Source organism: Hyperolius riggenbachi, chromosome 10, assembly GCF_040937935.1.
Source record: "Hyperolius riggenbachi isolate aHypRig1 chromosome 10, aHypRig1.pri, whole genome shotgun sequence".
Taxonomy (NCBI): domain Eukaryota; kingdom Metazoa; phylum Chordata; class Amphibia; order Anura; family Hyperoliidae; genus Hyperolius; species Hyperolius riggenbachi.
The window spans coordinates 44,373,993-44,392,696 of NC_090655.1; the positions used below are offsets into that span (position 1 = coordinate 44,373,993).

Here is an 18,704-nt window from a genome sequence, read left to right on the forward strand (position 1 = left end):
GAAATTACAGCTAACCAAAAGAGTATGACCTGTCTTAGTTGTTTACAAGTAGTTTTGTAATTTAAAGAGGAGCTTCAGTGAAAATAATGTAATAAAAAAAGTGCTTAATTTTTACAATATTTGTGTATACATGATTTAGTCAGTGTTTGCCCATTGTAAAATCTTTCCTCTCCCTGATGTACATTCTGACATTTATCACATGGCAGGTGATGTAAGTGGAAGGAGATGCTGCTTGCTTGTTTGGCATTTGTAAACAGCTGTTATCTCCAACAATGCAACAAGGCTCCCACAGAGTGATGTCAGAACCATGGCCCTGACATCACACCGTGGGAGGGGTTTTACCACCATATCAGCCCTACTGAGCCCCCTGATTATCGGTTTGTGAAAAGGAAAAGATTTCTCATGGGAAAGGGGGTATCAGCTACTGATTGGGATGAAGTTCAATATAGTTATTTTGTTCTTTAACGTTAGAGAGACTGGAGAAACATAACGTTCCATGTCACTTAGCAGCCTGCTGTGCATGTCTTGCAGGACCTGGATGTTCAAATAGCTGTTTTATTCAAAGTAAATCTGAAGCATAAATAAACTTATGATAGGATGAATTTTGTATGTGTAGTACAGGTAAGAAATAGAACATTAGTAGCCAAGAAAAGAGTCTCATATGGTTTCCAGTACAGGAAAAGCAGGGCTGTGGAGTCGGAGTCGGGGCAATTTTGGGGACCCGGAGTTGGAGTCGGAGTCGTTGATTTCATAAACTGAGGAGTCTGAGTTGGGAGTCGGATTTTTTGTACAAAATCCACAGCCTTGTTAAGTACTAGACTAAGGAGTCGGAGTCGGGGCCATTTTGGGTACCCAGAGTCTGAGTTGGAGTCGGAGTCGTGGTTTCATAAACTGAGGAGTCCGAAGATTTTTGTACCAACTCCACAGCCCTGAGGAAGAGTTAAAAAAAACTTCAGTTATCTATACAAAAGAGCTTCTGTGAGCTATCTGACCCACTGGGTGGAATACAGTCCGGTTTTCTGAAGCAATTAAACAGCCAAGAAACCATGAAAGACGGATTGAGATAAGGTTTTACTGCAGGAAGGTTCAAAGGGTCAATATTTCAGCTTTTTTTTTATAGCAGTATGGTTTTAAAGAGAGTATGAAGCGAAAAAAAATCTTGCTTTTTACCTGCTATTTAGTTTAAGCAGTATGAATAGAGGTGAAAAGCTGTATTCCAGCGGCAAAACGAGGGCTTTATGCACCCCAAATCCCGGGGCAAATATCCACGACTTTCAAAGTCGTGGATTTTGCTGCCCGAGGAGGCAGAGCTTTGTGCAGTAGCTCTGTCTCTATTGAAGTCAATCTGCGCGCGGATCTCCGCCTCTCCCCGCCCCTCTCAGTGAAGGAAGACTGAGAGGGGCGGGGGGAGGTGGAGATCAGCAGCGATTGACTCCAGTAGAGGCAGAGCTACAGCGCTAAGCTCTGCCTCTATCAGGAAGCGCTGCCCGCATTTTGTTCTGGGCATTTGGTGGGTGTAAAGCCCTCGTTCTGCTGCAGGAATGCGGCGTTTCACCTCTCCTCAGACTGCTTAAACTAAATAGGAGGTAAAAAACAAGAATTATTTTCGCTTCAGACTCTTTAAAACTCTTAAAGAGAACCTGAACTGAAACTAAAAAGTCAAAATAACCATACACAGGTCATACTTAACTCCTGTGTAGTCTACTACTCAATGTCTTTCTCCTCTCCTGCGTCCCATTTGTCCACTGTGATCAATGGATTTCTCCGTCCTCCATTTTAAAAATGGCCATTACCCCATAACAGCTTCCTGGTCAGCACACTGTTAAACTGTAATATCGCCCACTTGAGCCATAGGGAAACATGGACATTACCTTGCACATTCAGTTATAACTGACAGCTGCAGATATATAACTGTCAGCAACTGGTATATTTCAGTTCTGACAAAATATTGTCAAAACTGGAAGGGATCACTGTAAGAAGAAAATGGTGAGCTTCTGAGAGGAACTGCCGGTGAGGTAAGTAGGTAATATTCATTTACAGCTACATCATGTGGTTATTTTAAATAATTTTCCTCACTTCAGGTTCCCTTTAAGTGCTATGTTATAAATCAGGCTCTATAACTGAACATAAAAATATGACATTTTCATTGCCACTAATGTTCTATTTATTATCTGTACTACACATACAATTCATTATATCATAAGGTTTTTTTTGTTGTTTTTTTTTGCTTTCGGTTTGCTTTAAAGGGGTGCTATGGTGAAAATGTTAAAATTTTAAATACCGGTAGCATATGCACACATACATATGCTTGTAACAGAATAAAAATACTGTATTTATTTACTTCCTGTGTAGCTGTTTCTTACAGTAGGTATTACAAGCAGACAGCTGTGAACCTCTTACAGCCAGGTTTTGGATTAGTCCATCTTCTCATGGGGGATTCCCAAAGATTATTATTTTTTTTTTTTGTAACACTGATTTTTTATTGCTTCATTCAACAAGAAAGTTACATGGCAATATAAACATATAGAGATGAACAAATAAACAGGTACTGATATATGTATCTCCATTTTGTTTTTGTTTTTGCTTTCCCTTAAATACTTTGAGAAGCTGATAATAACTTTTGTTAGTTTATCTTCTGGCATACGTGGGTCACGCCCCGAATGGGTAAAAGTATCTTAGAAAAGGTGTAGTCAGCGTCCTCAGATTGTAGATGGGATTCGTATTCAGGGTGAGTCCTTCAGGAGGGGAGGGAATTGAGATTCCAGTCGTAAGACATAGCCACATATATCAGGTGAGTATATCAGTGAGCGAGGAACATAAAAGGTAGAAAACTTATATTCATAAAGAAGGGAAATTGGTGGTGGGTCACGGTGTTCAGGTAGTTTGCTTATAGTTATGTCAGTTAAAGTGTAGTAAATGTGAAAGGGTCTCATACAGTCATTCCCCTTTTTATTAGGGCCAGCAGGTAGTTGAAACCATTGTACCTCCTTACAGGTATAAGTTGGTCTAGTTCCTCTGAACACACCTTACTATTGAATAAAATTTACGAGTCAGGGGGGCAAGTTGTCTGGGGAAAAGTGCTCCCAGGGGTCCCATATTCTATGGAAATTAGTTTCTGAGTTCCTTAGGGAGGCAGTTAGTTGCTCCATGGATTTAGTCCAATTTATTTTAAGTTTAAGATCTGGAATGGTGGGTGGAGCTATTTTTTTCCAAGCGGATGTAATTGAAAGCCTGGTAGCAGTTAGGATATGAGTAATTAAACGCATAGTGGATTTTGGTACTTTCGGTATAGATTTACCCAGAAGCATATGGAGTGGATCTAAAGGAACTGAGACCCCTGTAACCTGCAAGATCAAGTCCTGTACCTCTATCCACAAAGATGTAATCGAGGGGCAGGACCAAAGAATGTGTTCTAAAGAACCCTTATAACCACACCCCCTCCAACAGCAATCTGGGGTATTGGGGTATATTCGAGATAATACCTCTGGGGTTAGATACCAGTGAAATAAGATCTTATAAATATTTTCTTTTATCTGGGTACACATGGAAGTGTGGCGGGCATTCTCCCATATATCAGTCCAGTCTTCAATATCGATATTTCTAGAAAGAGCTGTCTCCCATTTTTTTTTCATATATGAGTGAGATGGAGAAAGATTTCCAGATTTGGTCTGGAGGAGTATATATATCTGGGAGATGAGGCCTCTCTGGTATCCCATGTGAAGGCATATTCACTCAAAAGGTGTAGAGGAAGAGAGTAAAGGGGCTTTTTTTGTATACTGTTGTAGGAAATGCGTTATTTGATTAAAATCCATAATGGTTTGAGGGGTTAGGGGGATTTTTTCTTCTATTTTAGACCTAGAAATTAATTTCCCGCTAACAAAATCAATCCAATTGTTCAGGTTGAAGTATCCATGGTTAAACCATCTAGACATAAAGGGTTTTGAAAGTCCCGGGGGAAAGGAAGGGTTGCCTAATATAGGGAACAATGGAGATGGCGAAGATCTCAGATTGGCTAAGGGGATGACCGATTTCCATATTCGGATAGTGAATGAAATAGTTGGGAGGAGGTTGGCCTGGGGAACTTTCGGGGGGGTATCGGACCATATAAAAGAGGCCAGGGATAGTGGTAAAACACTAGTAGCTTCTATTAGGCCCCATTTAGAAAAGACCCTAAAAGAGGACCATTCTGTCAACTGTCTAAGGTGAGAAGCCTGATAGTATGCTTTTAAGTTTGGAAGACCTAGGCCTCCTTGTTCTCTCAGAGAAGTTAGGACAGTTTTAGATACTCTGGGTTTTTTATGATTCCAAACAAATTTTGAAAATTCAGACTGTAGCCTAGACAGTTGAGATGAGGGAACTTGGACCGGAAGGGTCTCGAAGAGATAAAGTAAGCGAGGTAATATATTCATTTTTAATGCATATATCCTTCCAATCCAAGATATTTTATATGCGGTCCATTTGTGGAGATCTTGGAGGATTTTTTGAATAAGTGAAGGGAAATTATGTTTATAGATTGTAGAGTAGGATGGGGTGAGGTTGATTCCTAGGTATTTTAAAGTTTGAGCCTTACATTTGTAGGGAAAAGCTGATTTCAATGATTCAAGGAGATGGGGCGGAAAGTTTATCGGGAGGGCTTCCGTTTTGTCTTTATTAAGTTTAAAACCGGAGAGGAGTTCATATTCATTAATTGTATTGTAGAGAGCGGGAAGTGAGAGAAGAGGGTTCGTAATGGAGAGCAATATGTCATCCGCAAAGAGCGATATTTTGTATTCAGACGTACCTTGGGGTACTCCGTTAATGTCTGGATTAGACCTAATAGCTGATGCTAAGGGTTCTATGCTAATGGCAAATAGGAGGGGAGATAAAGGGCACCCCTGCCTGGTGCCATTTTGTATTTTGAATGGTTGTGGGGAATTTGAGGGTAGTTTTACAATCGAGGAAGGGAAGGAATATAGAAATCGGAGCATTGTGATGAATGGGCCTTCAAAGCCTTGGTGTTTAAGAACCTGAAATAGGAATGGCCAGGATAGTCTATCAAAGGCCTTCTCTGCGTCCAAACTTAGGAGCAGAGAAGGCCTCCGATTCTGATTCATGATGGAAATGAGGTCTATTGCTCTCCTAGTGTTATCACCGGCTTGTCTTCCTAAAATGAATCCTACTTGATCATTGTTAATTAATTGTGGTAAGATGGGATTTAGGCGGTTGGAAAGGGTTTTTGCGATAATTTTAAGATCTGAGTTTAGGAGGGAGATAGGTCTATAACTATGAGGGAGTTGGGGATCTTTGCCCTCTTTAGGGATTACTGTTAGAAGGGAATTCCCAAAGATTATTTTAATGGTTTCAAAAGCCCTTCCTAGACAGGGTCTATCTATACAAAGATGTCAGACAGGTTTCCTTTTCATAGGCACACTATTCTGGCAGATAGATTTTTCCCCTGCCAATCAAAGAATGATTTTGAAAATAAAAGAAATCCTGATAATTCCTCATGAGAAGATGTCCAAACCTGTCCAAAACCTGTTGGTAGGAGGTTCAGAATTGTTTGGTTGGTTTACGTGGTTATTATGTTCTTGTTTCTCTTACCCGTTGCCCTCTTTCTCCTTTAGAATTCATCCTGCCGCCTCCCCCTCCCAGTGATGACTCCGTCATGAGCCCCACCATGTGTTTCCCGCCTCCTCCACCCTCATTCGGGGATGATAATCTCGGCTCTCCTACATCCAGTTTCCCTCCTCCTCCACCACCTGAGTTTGCTGAGCCTTTCCCTCCTCCGGCAGAGGAACACTTCCCATCCCCACCTCCCATCGAGGAGGTCACAGATGTCCAGGTAAAACAAGAGTGTATAGAGTTCTTGTGACATACTGAGGTTTTCTTGTTTCTTGGGAGGTAGTTTGGAATGAGGTCTTCTCTGGTGGCCTGATCCTACTCCCGTTAGTAGTTTTAAAGATGGCATGCGGCTCCGAGATTAGGAGCCTCAAGGAGGTCTTTTCTTGGTTGATCCCTGTGTAGTGCTGCACTGTGCATATTATTTGGGCTTTCTTAGAAATGGATACACTCGGTAACAATTGACGACATTTTTGAAACCGGTCCTGGATAGTGTATTTGTTAGGGATGTTGCTTTTGATGTAGGGTTTGAGCCTTTGCTAAGGTTCAAATCCTTTTTCAAACCAGTACGTAAAAACAGTAAGGAGTATTTGGGAAAGGCCCGTGGTGCTGCATCTCTAAAGCATTTTGAGTCTGCCAGGAGGACAGCGCAATATGAATGCTCCGTGACTTGTCTGTGTTGATGGCTAATTAGTCTCCCTGCTTTTTATTGGCCATTTATGTTCCAATGTTGTTTTAGTTTAGGATAGAGAAGGAAAATATTTGCCCAATTATGATGAACCCCTGCAGAAGTTTGTACCTCTGTGCTCCACCCACACTAGTGAGATTTTCCTACCATAATTTGTGGTTTCCTACGTTCCTGCAATGGTTCTTTTTTCTACTCTTGCTGTAGTTTGTGTCTCCTCCCCTCACCCAGTGGTAGGATTTCCATGCAGTAGTTTGTGTCTCCTTCCCTCCCACAGAGGTGGGATGTCTTTGAAGTAGTTTGTGTCTCCTCCACTCCCACAGGAGTGTCTTTGCAGTAGTTTGTCTCCCACAGAAGTGGGTTATCCATTTGTGTGTCTAGCCTGCCCACAAGGTTCTTATGATACTGGCACAGCTTTATTCTTCTGCATTGCTACAGTGTATAAAGTGCGATAACTGCCAGTTACACTGACCAACGTGCCCTTTCTTGCAAGAGGACTTGATGACCTTTTAAATGCATTTTTCTACTATCATCTTGCTCTGGTTTTGCAAGGACTTAAACTACTTTTTGTTGCTGTGATCTACCAAATCTCCTGATGTACCTTCCTAACCGTCTCTTCTCAGGTCAGTCCTCCACCACCACCTCCTCCAGCTCCACCAGTTCCTCCTGTGTTTGCTCCGAAGCCTGCAGCACCATCTCCAGTTCCTTCCAAACCTACAGCTCCAGCGACCTTTAGTCCTAAAGCTCCTGTTACTACTTTCAGTCCAAAACCTGTTGTCCCTCCTAACGCCAGTCCAAAGCCAGCTGGACCTGCACCGGTTGCTCCAAAGCCTGCTTCTCCATTTGTGCCAAAAGTTTCTGCACCCCATACCTACTCCCCATCAGCCACGGCCTTCAACCCTCCACCTCCAGCTCAGACCTTCAACCCTCCACCTCCAGCTCAGACCTTCAACCCTCCACCTCCAGCTCAGACCTTCAACCCTCCACCTCCAGCTCAGACCTTCAACCCTCCACCTCCAGCTCAGACCTTTTCCCCAAAAGCAAATGCATTCACCTTTTCTCCAAAGCCAGCTCCTTCTCACACCTTCACTCCAAAGCCTTCTGCACCATATGCGTTCTCCCCCCGACCTACAGAACCCGCAATGGAAGCCTCTCAACCAGAGCAGAAGGTTCTACCATCGCAGCCTGTCATGTCTGAATCTCATGCACCTTCCTTACCATCCTCCACGCGGTCACCAGGATTCAGCTATGCTCAGCAACGAGAAAAGCCTCAAGTGCTTGAGAAGACCAGACCGGGTATGGAAGCCATGCAGAAAGAGAATGTTAGGATTTCTGGTCCCCAAACGGATCTCCACAGAAATTATGGGCAGCCAGAGGGCGTCAAAAGCGGAGTCATCAAAGCCAATGGGACAGTAGTCCCGAAACCACAGCCAGAACATTTCAATGCACAGAGACCACAGATGGATGGTGTGCAGCCTAAAGGTCCCCAGCAAAACTTGCAAAGACCCTCTGAGCCTGTAAGTATGATTTCAGATTGATCTGCTACTCAAAGAGAACCTGTGGTTCCAAAAAACACGACACAGTTAGACAAAAAGTACCACCAATATCCAGAACCCTCAAGTGTTTACTAGAAAGGGTCAATGAGATTCTTACTCTGACCTTGTGTGCAAATTCAATGCATATGCTACGCAGCTTGGAATTTGGCCAATCACAACTGGCAGGAAGTGCATTTTATTGGCCCAATTCCAGGCTGCATCGTTTGCATTTTAGGTTTCCGCGCAAGCTGGACTTGCTAGCATTTCATTAGCCATATCTAGTGTCTTCTACCCGCGATAACCCTAGAATTTTGTTTAACTGAATCGCACACCTGAAACAAGCATGCAGCAAATCTTGTCAGATCTGACAGTAATGTCAGAAACACCTGATCTGCTGCATGCTTGTTCATGGTCTATGGCTAAATGTATTAGAGGCAGAGGAACAGCAGGACAACCAGGCAACTGGTATTGCTTAAAAGGAAATAAATACGGCAGCCTCCTTAGCCCTCTTGCTACAGTTGTCCTCTAAGTTACTGGCCCAGAATGAGCAGGCAGATCAGATGCCGTGACTCTGGTGTGACTCCACTGGCTGCATGCTTGTTGCAGGTGTTTGACTCAAAAATAACTAAAGCCAGAAGCTCAGCATGGCAGCCAGGCAACTGGCATTGTTCTTAAAGGACTCACAAGGCGAAAGATCGAATTCTTTTTTTACTCACCTGGGGCTTCTTCCAGCCCCTAGCAGCCGCTTCAGTCTGTCACCGCAGCCCCGATCCTCCTCGGTGTCCCGCTGGATGCCCATAATAATCGTGACCTGCTGGCAGGGTTGGCTCTCCTGCGAGTGCCCACGCATCCACGTCATCTGGAGCGTACTGCACCTGCGTACAACTACTGCGCAGACGCAGTACATGCCAGATGACGTGGATGCATGAGTGCTTGCACATGCGCAGAAGAGATGACCCGCCGGCAGGTCGCTGCTCTTTACAGGCGGCCAGCGGGACTATTAGGAGGACCAGAGTGAGTCCTTTAAGGTGGTGATCTGCAAATTTGGCTCTCCAGCTGTTAAGGAACTACAAGTCCCACAATGCATTTGCCTTTATGAATCATGACTGTGGCTGTCAGACTCCTGCAATGCATTGTGGGACTTGTAGTTCCTTAACAGCTGGAGAGCCAAGTTTGCAGATGACTGCTTTAAGGGAATGAAGATGGCAGCCTCCATGTTCCTCCCACTTCTAGCTCCCATTAAGGCCTCAACTTTGACAGTCTGCTGTAAACAGGGAAGTCAGTGATGGATTAGTCGTATTATGGATCAGGGCAATTTGGGGTTGATTTAGCATATTAGAAGTCCTCTCATCCTTTAACTACACAGGATAGGTAAATAAACACAGGATTCGTCACGGTAATTAAACTCCCTTCGAAGCATAAAAGCAAACATGCTTCTATGAAATGAAATAAGTATTGCGAGTCATTTTACCGTAGTTTACACCACGTTGTTGTGAATCATCTGTAGCTTGTGTACCAGGCTTGATCAAGTAATACCTGAGGATAACTTCAAGTGTAACAGAGATGACTAGTTATAAAAGATTCATACATACCTGGAGCTTCCTCCATCCCCCTCCACGCCAATCGCTCTATGGCCGTCTTCCTCCGCCTCCTCCTGCTTTCGGTAGAAGCCCGGTAAGTTTAGCTAGTCAGGGTCAGTAGGCGCAAACGTAGTGTGGCTGCGTGTTCCCCCCCCCCCCCCATCCCCCGTCTCGCTCCCGTGGCTGGCATGGGCGGGGCAAAAAGTGTGTGTGGGGGGTGTTTGCCAAAATGGGTGTGGTCATGTAACGGGTGGAGCCAAATTTACATGAATTTAGGATTGGTGGGACATTAGACTAGGACTATAGTAGGAATTAGATTGAGAGTGCCTCTGACACAAGTGCCCCTCCCCGTTTAGTTAGTGTCAGGAGCCCCCAAGTTTAGTTAGTGACCAGTGCCCCCCAGTTTAGTTAGTGTTAGGAGCCCCCCAGTTTAGGTTGTGACAGGTGCCTCCCAGTTTAGGTAGTGACAACTGCCCCCCCATTTCAGTAGTGACAGGAGCCCCCCAGTGAATGTAGTGACAGGAGCCCCCCCCCCCCCAGTGAATTTAGTGACAGGAGCCCCCCCCCCCAGGGAATGTAGTGACAGGAGCCCCCCCCAGTGAATGTAGTGACAGGAGCCCCCCCCCAGTGAATGTAGTGACAGGAGCCCCCCCAGTGAATGTAGTGACAGGAGCCCCCCCCCCAGTGAATGTAGTGACAGGAGCCCCCCCCCCAGTGAATGTAGTGACAGGAGCCCCCCCCAGTGAATGTAGTGACAGGAGCCCCCCCCCAGTGAATGTAGTGACAGGAGCCCCCCCCAGTGAATGTAGTGACAGGAGCCCCCCCAGTGAATGTAGTGACAGGAGCCCCCCCCCCCAGTGAATGTAGTGACAGGAGCCCCCCCAGTGAATGTAGTGACAGGAGCCCCCCCCAGTGAATGTAGTGACAGGAGCCCCCCCCAGTGAATGTAGTGACAGGAGCCCCCCCAGTGAATGTAGTGACAGGAGCCCCCCCCAGTGAATGTAGTGACAGGAGCCCCCCCCCCAGTGAATGTAGTGACAGGAGCCCCCCAGTGAATGTAGTGACAGGAGCCCCCCAGTGAATGTAGTGACAGGATCCCCCCCCCCCCCCCGTGAATGTAGTGACAGGAGCCCCCCAGTGAATGTAGTGACAGGAGCCCCCAGTGAATGTGACAGGGACCCTCAGTTTCAGTAGAGACAGGGACCCACAGATTAGGTATTAACATGGGACCCTTAGTTTAAGTAGTGACAGGAGCCCACAGTGTAGATAGTGACAGGGTCTCCTCACTCACCGTAGTGACAGCAGCAGCCCAGCGTCAGAATCAGCCGGCGACCAGTGAGAGCGGGCGCACTGTACTCCGTGGACAACGCACTGCATATGCAGAAGTGATGTCACTTCCGCATATCAGTGTGGTGTCTGCGAGGTCCTAGCGCCTGCACTCACTGGTCGCCGGCTGACTGGAGGTCTGACGCTGGGCTGCCTGCTGGAACTTAGGCAGCAGGGGGCGGCCAGGAAAGGGGGGACAGCTGGCGGCCAGGGGAGGGGACAGGCGCCCCAATTTGCCCAACGTGCGGCCGCCCATGGTGGCTCGAAGTGTTCTGCGCCTGCCCAGTAGTACTGCACAGACGCAGAACGCTTCTGGCTACGGGAGTGCGGCGCACGCACATGGCCGGGCAGAGCATGCGCAGTGAGCCCCAGCCGGCGAAACTTAGTGCTTCTTTCAAGAGAAGGAGGCGGCGGAGGAAGCCGTGTGGAAGCGATTGAGGCAGGCTGGAGGAAGCCCTAGGTAAGTATAAATCTTTTATAACTAGTCGTCTCAGAGTCCCTTTAACCCCCTTGGCGGTATGAAAAATACCGCCAGGGGGAAGCGCAACAGTTTTTTTTAATTTTTTTTTTTTTTTTTTTTATCATGTAGCGAGGGCTTGCTACATGATAGCCGCTGCTCAGCGGCATCCCCCCAGCCCCGCCGATCGCCTCCGGCGATAGGCGATCAGGAAATCCCGTTCAAAGAACGGGATTTCCTGGAGGGCTTCCCCCGTCGCCATGGCGACGGGGCGGGATGACGTCACCGACGTCAGCGACGTCGGGACGTCATTGGGAGACCCGATCCACCCCTCGGCGCTGCCTGGCACTGATTGGCCAGGCAGCGCTCGGGGTCTGGGGGGGGGGGCCGCGCGCCGCACCGGATAGCGGCGATCGGGCGCGCGGCGGCGGCGATCGGGGTGCTGGCGCAGCTAGCAAAGTGCTAGCTGCGTCCAGCAAAAAAAAAATTAAGTAAATCGGCCCAGCAGGGCCTGAGCGGCACCCTCCGGCGGCTTACCCCGTGTCACACACGGGGTTACCGCTAAGGAGGTTAAAGGAAACCTGAAGCGAGAGGGATATGGAGGCTGACATATTAAAGAGGGATAGTCAGCCACAAAATCAAATTCAATTTACCCACTGCTCTGTGTTTAATATGCGGCCTGCAACCTTACTCTGCACTGCAAGCATTCCAATCTATTCAGAAATGTTTTTGCTGTGATAAATCTCATCTCCGTCATCCTAGCTCTATTTTTGCCATTACCACCAAGAAGGAACTCGTCCTCACTCCTCCCACATTCCTGCTCCTCACTGATTGGCTGAGGGAAGTTCAGGGCTGAGGGATTGATGAGGACAGAAAAAAAAAGTAAGGGAGGAAATTGCATCAGTATTGGCCTCAGTAAGAGGGAGTCAAGATGGCAAATGGCAGGAACAGAATTCCCTTTATTTACTAACTATTTACTATATAAAATTCCTACTCCGCAATTTATTGGCCAGTAGTGATTGAATCACCTTGTCCACTTAATCTTGATAAAGGTGGCCACACACCATACAATTTTTTAAATTTCTTTTCAATTCATGGATTACAATCATTTTTTCTGATTGGATGCAACATTTGACCACAAACGTGTTCAATTTTTCTTCAGTTATGAAAAAAATGATTGAAAACTCTTATAAAATTGCTTGGGTGTTCATATTAAGAAATTGACAATTTACCCTACACCCCTCAATTTTCATAAAAATTGAATCATACCCCTGATCGACTTATACTGCAAAAAAAACAAAAAAACAAAAAACAAAACTGTAAATATGATCAGATTCTTTGCTAGAATTAAAGGGAAAAAAAAGCTTTAGATCTTTCTGGAAATCTGATCATTTTCATTGAATTGCTGTAAAATTGGATCATTTTATTGTATTATGTGTTGCCACCTTTAGATTTCAGCAGAAGACTTATTAAGAATCAGGGCTGTTTTTAACCAAAGGCGTTCCAGGCCATAGACCAGTGTGTAGATGTAGAGTATAGCACAGCAGATGGAACGCAAGAACAGGAAGAAGGAAGAAGTACACATGCAATGGATCCCGGAAATGTATTTGTTTACCTTCCCGCTGTTCCTGTGCCTGCCACTGTGTCCCTCCCCTAATGCTGTGTCCCACCTCCCCTCCACCTGGCTGTATCTCTTCCTGGCTACCTATACTGGCTGCACCTATTCCTGGCTACCTATACTGGCTGCACCTCTTCTTGGCTACCTATACTGGCTGCACCTCTTCTTGGCTACCTATACTGGCTGCACCTCTTCTTGGCTACCTATACTGTCTGCACCTATTCTTGGCTACCTATACTGGCTGCACCTATTCTTGGCTACCTATACTGGCTGCATCTATTCCCGGCTATCTATACTGCGGGCACCTATTCCTGGCTACCTATACTGGCTGCACCTATTCCTGGCTATCTTTACTGGGGTCACCTATTCCTGGCTATCTATACTGGGGTCACCTATTCCTGGCTATCTATACTGGGGGCACCTCTTCTTGGCTACCTATACTGGCTGCACGTATTCCTGGCTTCCTATACTGGCTGCACCTATTCCTGGTTACCTATACTGGCTGCCCTTATTCCTGGCTATCTATACTGGCTGCACCTATTCCTGGCTACCTATACTGGCTGCAGCTATTCCTGGCTACCTATACTGGCTGCACCTATTCCTGGCTACCTATACTGGCTGCATCTATTCCTGGCTACCTATACTGGCTGCACCTATTCCTGGCTACCTATTCTGCGGGCACCGATTCCTGGCTACTTATACTGGCTGCTTCTATTCCTGGCTACCTATACTGGCTGCACCTATTCCTGGCTACCTATTCTGCGGGCACCGATTCCTGGCTACTTATACTGGCTGCTTCTATTCCTGGCTACCTATACTACTGGGGCACCTATTCCTGGCTACTTATACTGTGGGCTCCTACAGCTATCTGGCTATCCTGGAGGCACCTTTAGCTGGCTACCATACAGGGGGGAGGTGAGGTGAGGGAGTGAAGCTTTGTAAAAACAGCTCCGGAGATTTGGGCGCAGCCAGCGCCGCCATAGGCCGTAATAGAGATTATGGCTATAGCGGCGCTCTGTGAGTAATTTGAGCGCTGTCAAAATATATAGCACAAATTACTATAAATACACTGTAATTCGGCCACCGGCAATTGCTGGAAGCTGAATTAAATGTTTCCCCCACTATCCATGGCGGCCTGGAGGGGGGAATAGTAATTAACGCCGTCGGGATTTAGCAGGAGCAGCCGGGAGATTTCAGCACAGGGTAAAGCAGATATACATCTGCTTTACCCTGTGCTGAAATCTCCCGGCTGCTCAATCATATGTATGCTGAGAGGCACATCTGGCTACCATACTGGGGTGTGGGGGCACATGATTTAATGTAAAACAAATAATTGTGTAGTACCGTATACCGTGCTACTGTCATAGCGTGGTATTTTTTGAGACGGTTATCATACCGTGACTATTGATACCATTGCCATCCTTCAACCAGGGCTGTGGAATCGGTACAAAAATCATCCCACTCCAACTCTCACTCCTCAGTTTATGAAACCTCCATCTCTGACTCCAGGTACCCAAAATGACTCAGACTCCTCAACTCCGACTCCTTAGTCTAATACTTACCAGGGCGATGAATTTGGTACAAAAATCATCTGACTCAGACTCCCGACTCCAACTCCTCAGTTTATAAAACCACGACTCAGACTCCAGGTACCCAAAATGGCTCTGACACGTCTCCAACTCAGACTCCACAGCTCTGCCTACGACTAACCACTGTGTACCCAGCATTGCTGTAGTTGTAAATGCCCTCTGTTTCATATCAGTCCAAATTGTCTGCAGTGGGCTCAAACAGAATGGGTTACCTGGCCCATAGAAAATCACACCAGTCCTTGTCTCGTTCCTTACCTCCCACCTTTTTGAGATGAGAAAGAGGGACACTTAAGCCATGCCCCTGCCACACCCCTGATCACGCCCCAATCCCACCCCTAGTCACGCATACCAAAGAGATTTCATATGGAAAATATGTTGTGTTATAATTCAAACCACACTGGTCCTTTCTATCCTGGTTCATTTTCCTTCATATTAACATTTTAAAATTAGTAATATATCAATTTAAAGGGTGAGAATATATTTTAGTCAATCAACACACATTTTTTTGTAGAGAAATATATATATTTACATAAAAAGAGGGACAAATGAGGAGGAAAGAGGGACAAATGAGGAGGAAAGAGGGACAGGGCTCCCAAAGAGGGACTGTCCCTCCAAAAGCTTGAGTCAGCTCACCCCTGCAGGGCAGCGGAAGCACTTACCAGAATCGCTGGCATTTTGCCACATATGGGAAAACATGCACTGTTGCACTTGTAGTACAGATCAATGGGCCTCTTGGGAATCATTTTCTTTTTCTGTTTTGTGTTCGTGTTGCATTTTTGCATGTTTTGTTTTCACTTCGCTGTAAGAAATTGGACAGCCTTCTACTTTCCGCATATCGAGTGTGTTTGTAATTCTATTGTATGTAGCCGCAAAATGAAAAATCGAACCCTGCCTTAAAGTACTGAACTGAGAGGGGGTTTGAATGCTGTCAAAATCCAAAATCTTCGACTGACTAGAAAACGGGCGGGGAGGATATGGCAGTTATCCTCCCTAGGAATGCTGCCGACCACGCCCCTTGTAATGCAGTATGTTGCTTAACGAATTAAAATAAAAAAAGCCACACCATAACTCGCCTACTACTCCTGGTTCCTTTTGCTGTCTTCTCCGCATTGTCAGCTCTCCCGTTCCGATGCCGTGTCCTCCTATATCTGCCAGCATTTTCAACACTATGGCACTGACCCGGAAGTAACCCTGAAGTACTTCCAGGTCAGCGCCATAGCGATGAAAATGCCGGCAGATATAAGAGGAGACGGCGACGGAATGGGAGAACTGACAGGGCGGAGAAGACAGTGAAGGGAATCAGGAGTAGGGGAGTTATGTGGCTAACTGTATGCCTGACTTTTCATGGGGAGAGCGATTTGCATTTTTACTCATCATCTGGAACTGATGCATCATGGGAGTCATTTTTGGCTTGTGTGTAGCTGAACGCTCGCAAATACCTTCTGTCTTTCTGGGGCAGTATTACAATTTATTAGTGTTCCTGTATACATTCTCAGTAACTTCCGGTGTGCACACGTTAGCACTAAAGTAGGTCTTTGAGATGCTAATAATTTAATTGATGCTTATTTTATGCAAATTTACACAACCAATCAAATGCGGAATTTGGTGTAAAGAAAAACTCTGGTTTCAAGCGGACCTGAACTCAGAACTTCCTCTCTGCTCAGATACGCTACAGCATAATAACCTTTAAAGTATAACTGTCAGGCATAAAATAAAAAATCAATTCTCTATGTTTATCTGGTAAACAAGTAATAAGGATGCTAACCAGGCAATCCAAAAGTTAAAATCTCTATTTCTTTTCTTGTTTATAAATGATCATTCCCCAGTTTACCTGACTCTTATTTGGTACACACAAAATTTGGTACACAAAAAGGAAGTTGCAGGGCATGCTGGGTTGTCATTTTTTGCTTCTGTACATTAGTTAAACGGACTCCTAGCAGTGCGAAAATAATGAAAACTAAAAGGCGTAGGGCGGCGGTTTATGTGTCGTTGGAAAGAGGAGAAAGAGCGCTTCAAAATGGTATGCATCTTTCCATAGTTACTTGTATTACACAGGACAACTTTTCCCCAAAGTTGGCAGCTCCATTCAGCTGCCGACTTTGGGGAAAAGTCGTCCTGTGTAATACAAGCAACTATGGAAAGATGCATACCATTTTGAAGCTCTCTTTCTCCTCTTTCCAACGACACATAAACCACCGCCCTACGATTTAGATTTTTCGCTATTTTCGCAATCGAAATAGCGGCGGAAGCGATTTCGATTGCGGAAATAGCGAAAATGAAAAGCCGTAGGGCAGTGGTTTATACATCGTTGGAAAGAGGAGAAAGAGAGCTTCAAAATGGTATGCATCTTTACATAGTTTCTGCACTGCTCGGAGTCCCTTTAAGTCTGAGGAGAAATAAGCAAAAAAAGACAACCCAGCATGCCCTGCAACTTTCTTTGTGCAGCAACTACCAAATAAGAGTCAGGTAAACTGGGGAATGATCATTTATAAACAAGAAAAGTAATAGAGATTGTAACTTTTGGATTGCCTGGTTAGCATCCATATTACTTGTTTACCAGATAAAACGAAAGAATTGATTTTTTATTTTCTGCCCGACAGTTACACTTTAAAGAAAAACATTTCTTTGTTACAGCTGATACAAATCCTGCAATAAATCTACAGTGTCAACTTCCTGCTTTCATGGAAGCAGACATAGCTGAGGGATCAAATTACAATTACGGTCTCTAAATACATATACCGGGGGCGTTTCTCTGTTTTCCTTCTGTCCTGTGCAAGAGTTCAGGTCCAGTTTAGCAGTGTAAAGAAAAACCAAACTTGTAATCTGAGATTTGTGGTGCCACCAGTAGGAGCAGAGCTGTGGATTCGGAGTCAAGGAGTTGGAGCAATTTTGGGTACCTGGAGTCGGTGATCTTGTCACATTTTTCCCTTTTCCACATTTTTCGGCATGTCCCTTGTCACTTTTTTTTTTTTTTTTTTTGTAAATACGCTGGTGTTTTGGGTAAACTGGTTGTATGTATGTTTTAAAGTGAACCTTAAGCCAGAAAAAAAATGAGTTTTACTCACCTGGGGCTTCTACCAGCCCCCCTGCAGCAGTCCTGTGCCCTCGCAGCCACTCACTCATCCTCTGGTCCCCGCAGCCAGCTAGTTTCGTTTTTGCCGACAGGCCCGTCAGGACTGGCCATGCGTAGCTTTTTCCGCATTCCCGACTGTAATTAGCGCTATTGCGGGCCGCAACGCGTACAAAAATACGCGTTGTCACATATCTATGTGTGCGTAATGCGGCAACGCGTATTTTTGTACGTGTTGCGGCCTGCAATAGCGCTTATTACAGTCGGGAATGCGGAAAAAGCTACGCATGGCCAGTCCTGACGGGCCTGTCGGCAAAAACGAAACTAGCTGGCAGCAGGGGACCAGAGGATTAGTGAGTGGCTGCGAGGGCACAGGACTGCTGCAGGGGGGCTGGTAGAAGCCTCAGGTGAGTAAAACTCATTTTTTTTCCTGGCTTAAGTGTCCCTTTAAGACAACTGAAGTGAGAAGAATCTGGAGGCTGCCATATTTATAATTCTTTTAAACCATTCCAGTTGCCTGGTAAATCCTGCTGGTCTATTTGGCTGCAGGCGTGTCTGAATCACACACCAGAAACAAGCCTGGAACTAATCTTGTCATATGTGACAATACTGTCTGAAACATCTGATCTGCTGCATGCTTGTTCAGGGGCTATGGCTAAATATATTGGAGTCGGAGGATTAGCAGGACAGCCAGGAAACTGGTATTTCTTAAAAGGAAATGCATATGGGAGCCCCCATAGCCCTCTCGCTTCAGTTGTCCTTTAACAGTCTAAAGGTGGCCACACACTATACAATTTTTTAAATATCTGTTCAATTTAAGGATTGCAATCAATTTTTCTGACAGTAACATTTCAAAAATCTGACCAATGTACCACACACCTATGTTCAATTTTTCCCCAATTATGATAAAAATGATTGGAAACTGAGAAAATTGCTAAGGTGTGTATATTAATTAATTGACAATATAACACACACCATACAATCTTTTGAGAAATTGAAGAAAAATATCTTGCATTCCGGATAGATAAAAAATGGAAAAAATTATCAGATTTTTCAGTCGAATGAAAAAAAAAAGCTTTCGATTTTTTTTTCCGGGAGATCCGATCGTTTTAGCGAATTGCCGTAAAATCTGATCATTTTATTGTATCGTGTGTGTATCCACCTTAAGAATGGCTGCAGTTTATATTTTTCCATTGAAAATCAATTGCTGAAATTTGATTGACTGTTTTATGCTCCGCCCGCTTAC

At 45.2% G+C, this 18,704-nt stretch overlaps 1 protein-coding gene across 5 annotated transcripts in view; it reads left to right on the top strand.

Annotated features, from left to right (window-relative positions):
• Positions 1-18,704, top strand: part of ZYX (zyxin) — a 103,086-nt gene that overhangs the window by 52,209 nt on the left and 32,173 nt on the right. For all 5 annotated transcript variants that reach the window (XM_068258073.1, XM_068258075.1, XM_068258072.1 and 2 more), the window contains exons 3-4: positions 5,604-5,821; positions 6,907-7,800. In XM_068258073.1, coding sequence (XP_068114174.1) covers positions 5,604-5,821; positions 6,907-7,800 — 1,112 coding nt within the window. The remainder of the gene's footprint in view (positions 1-5,603; positions 5,822-6,906; positions 7,801-18,704) is intronic.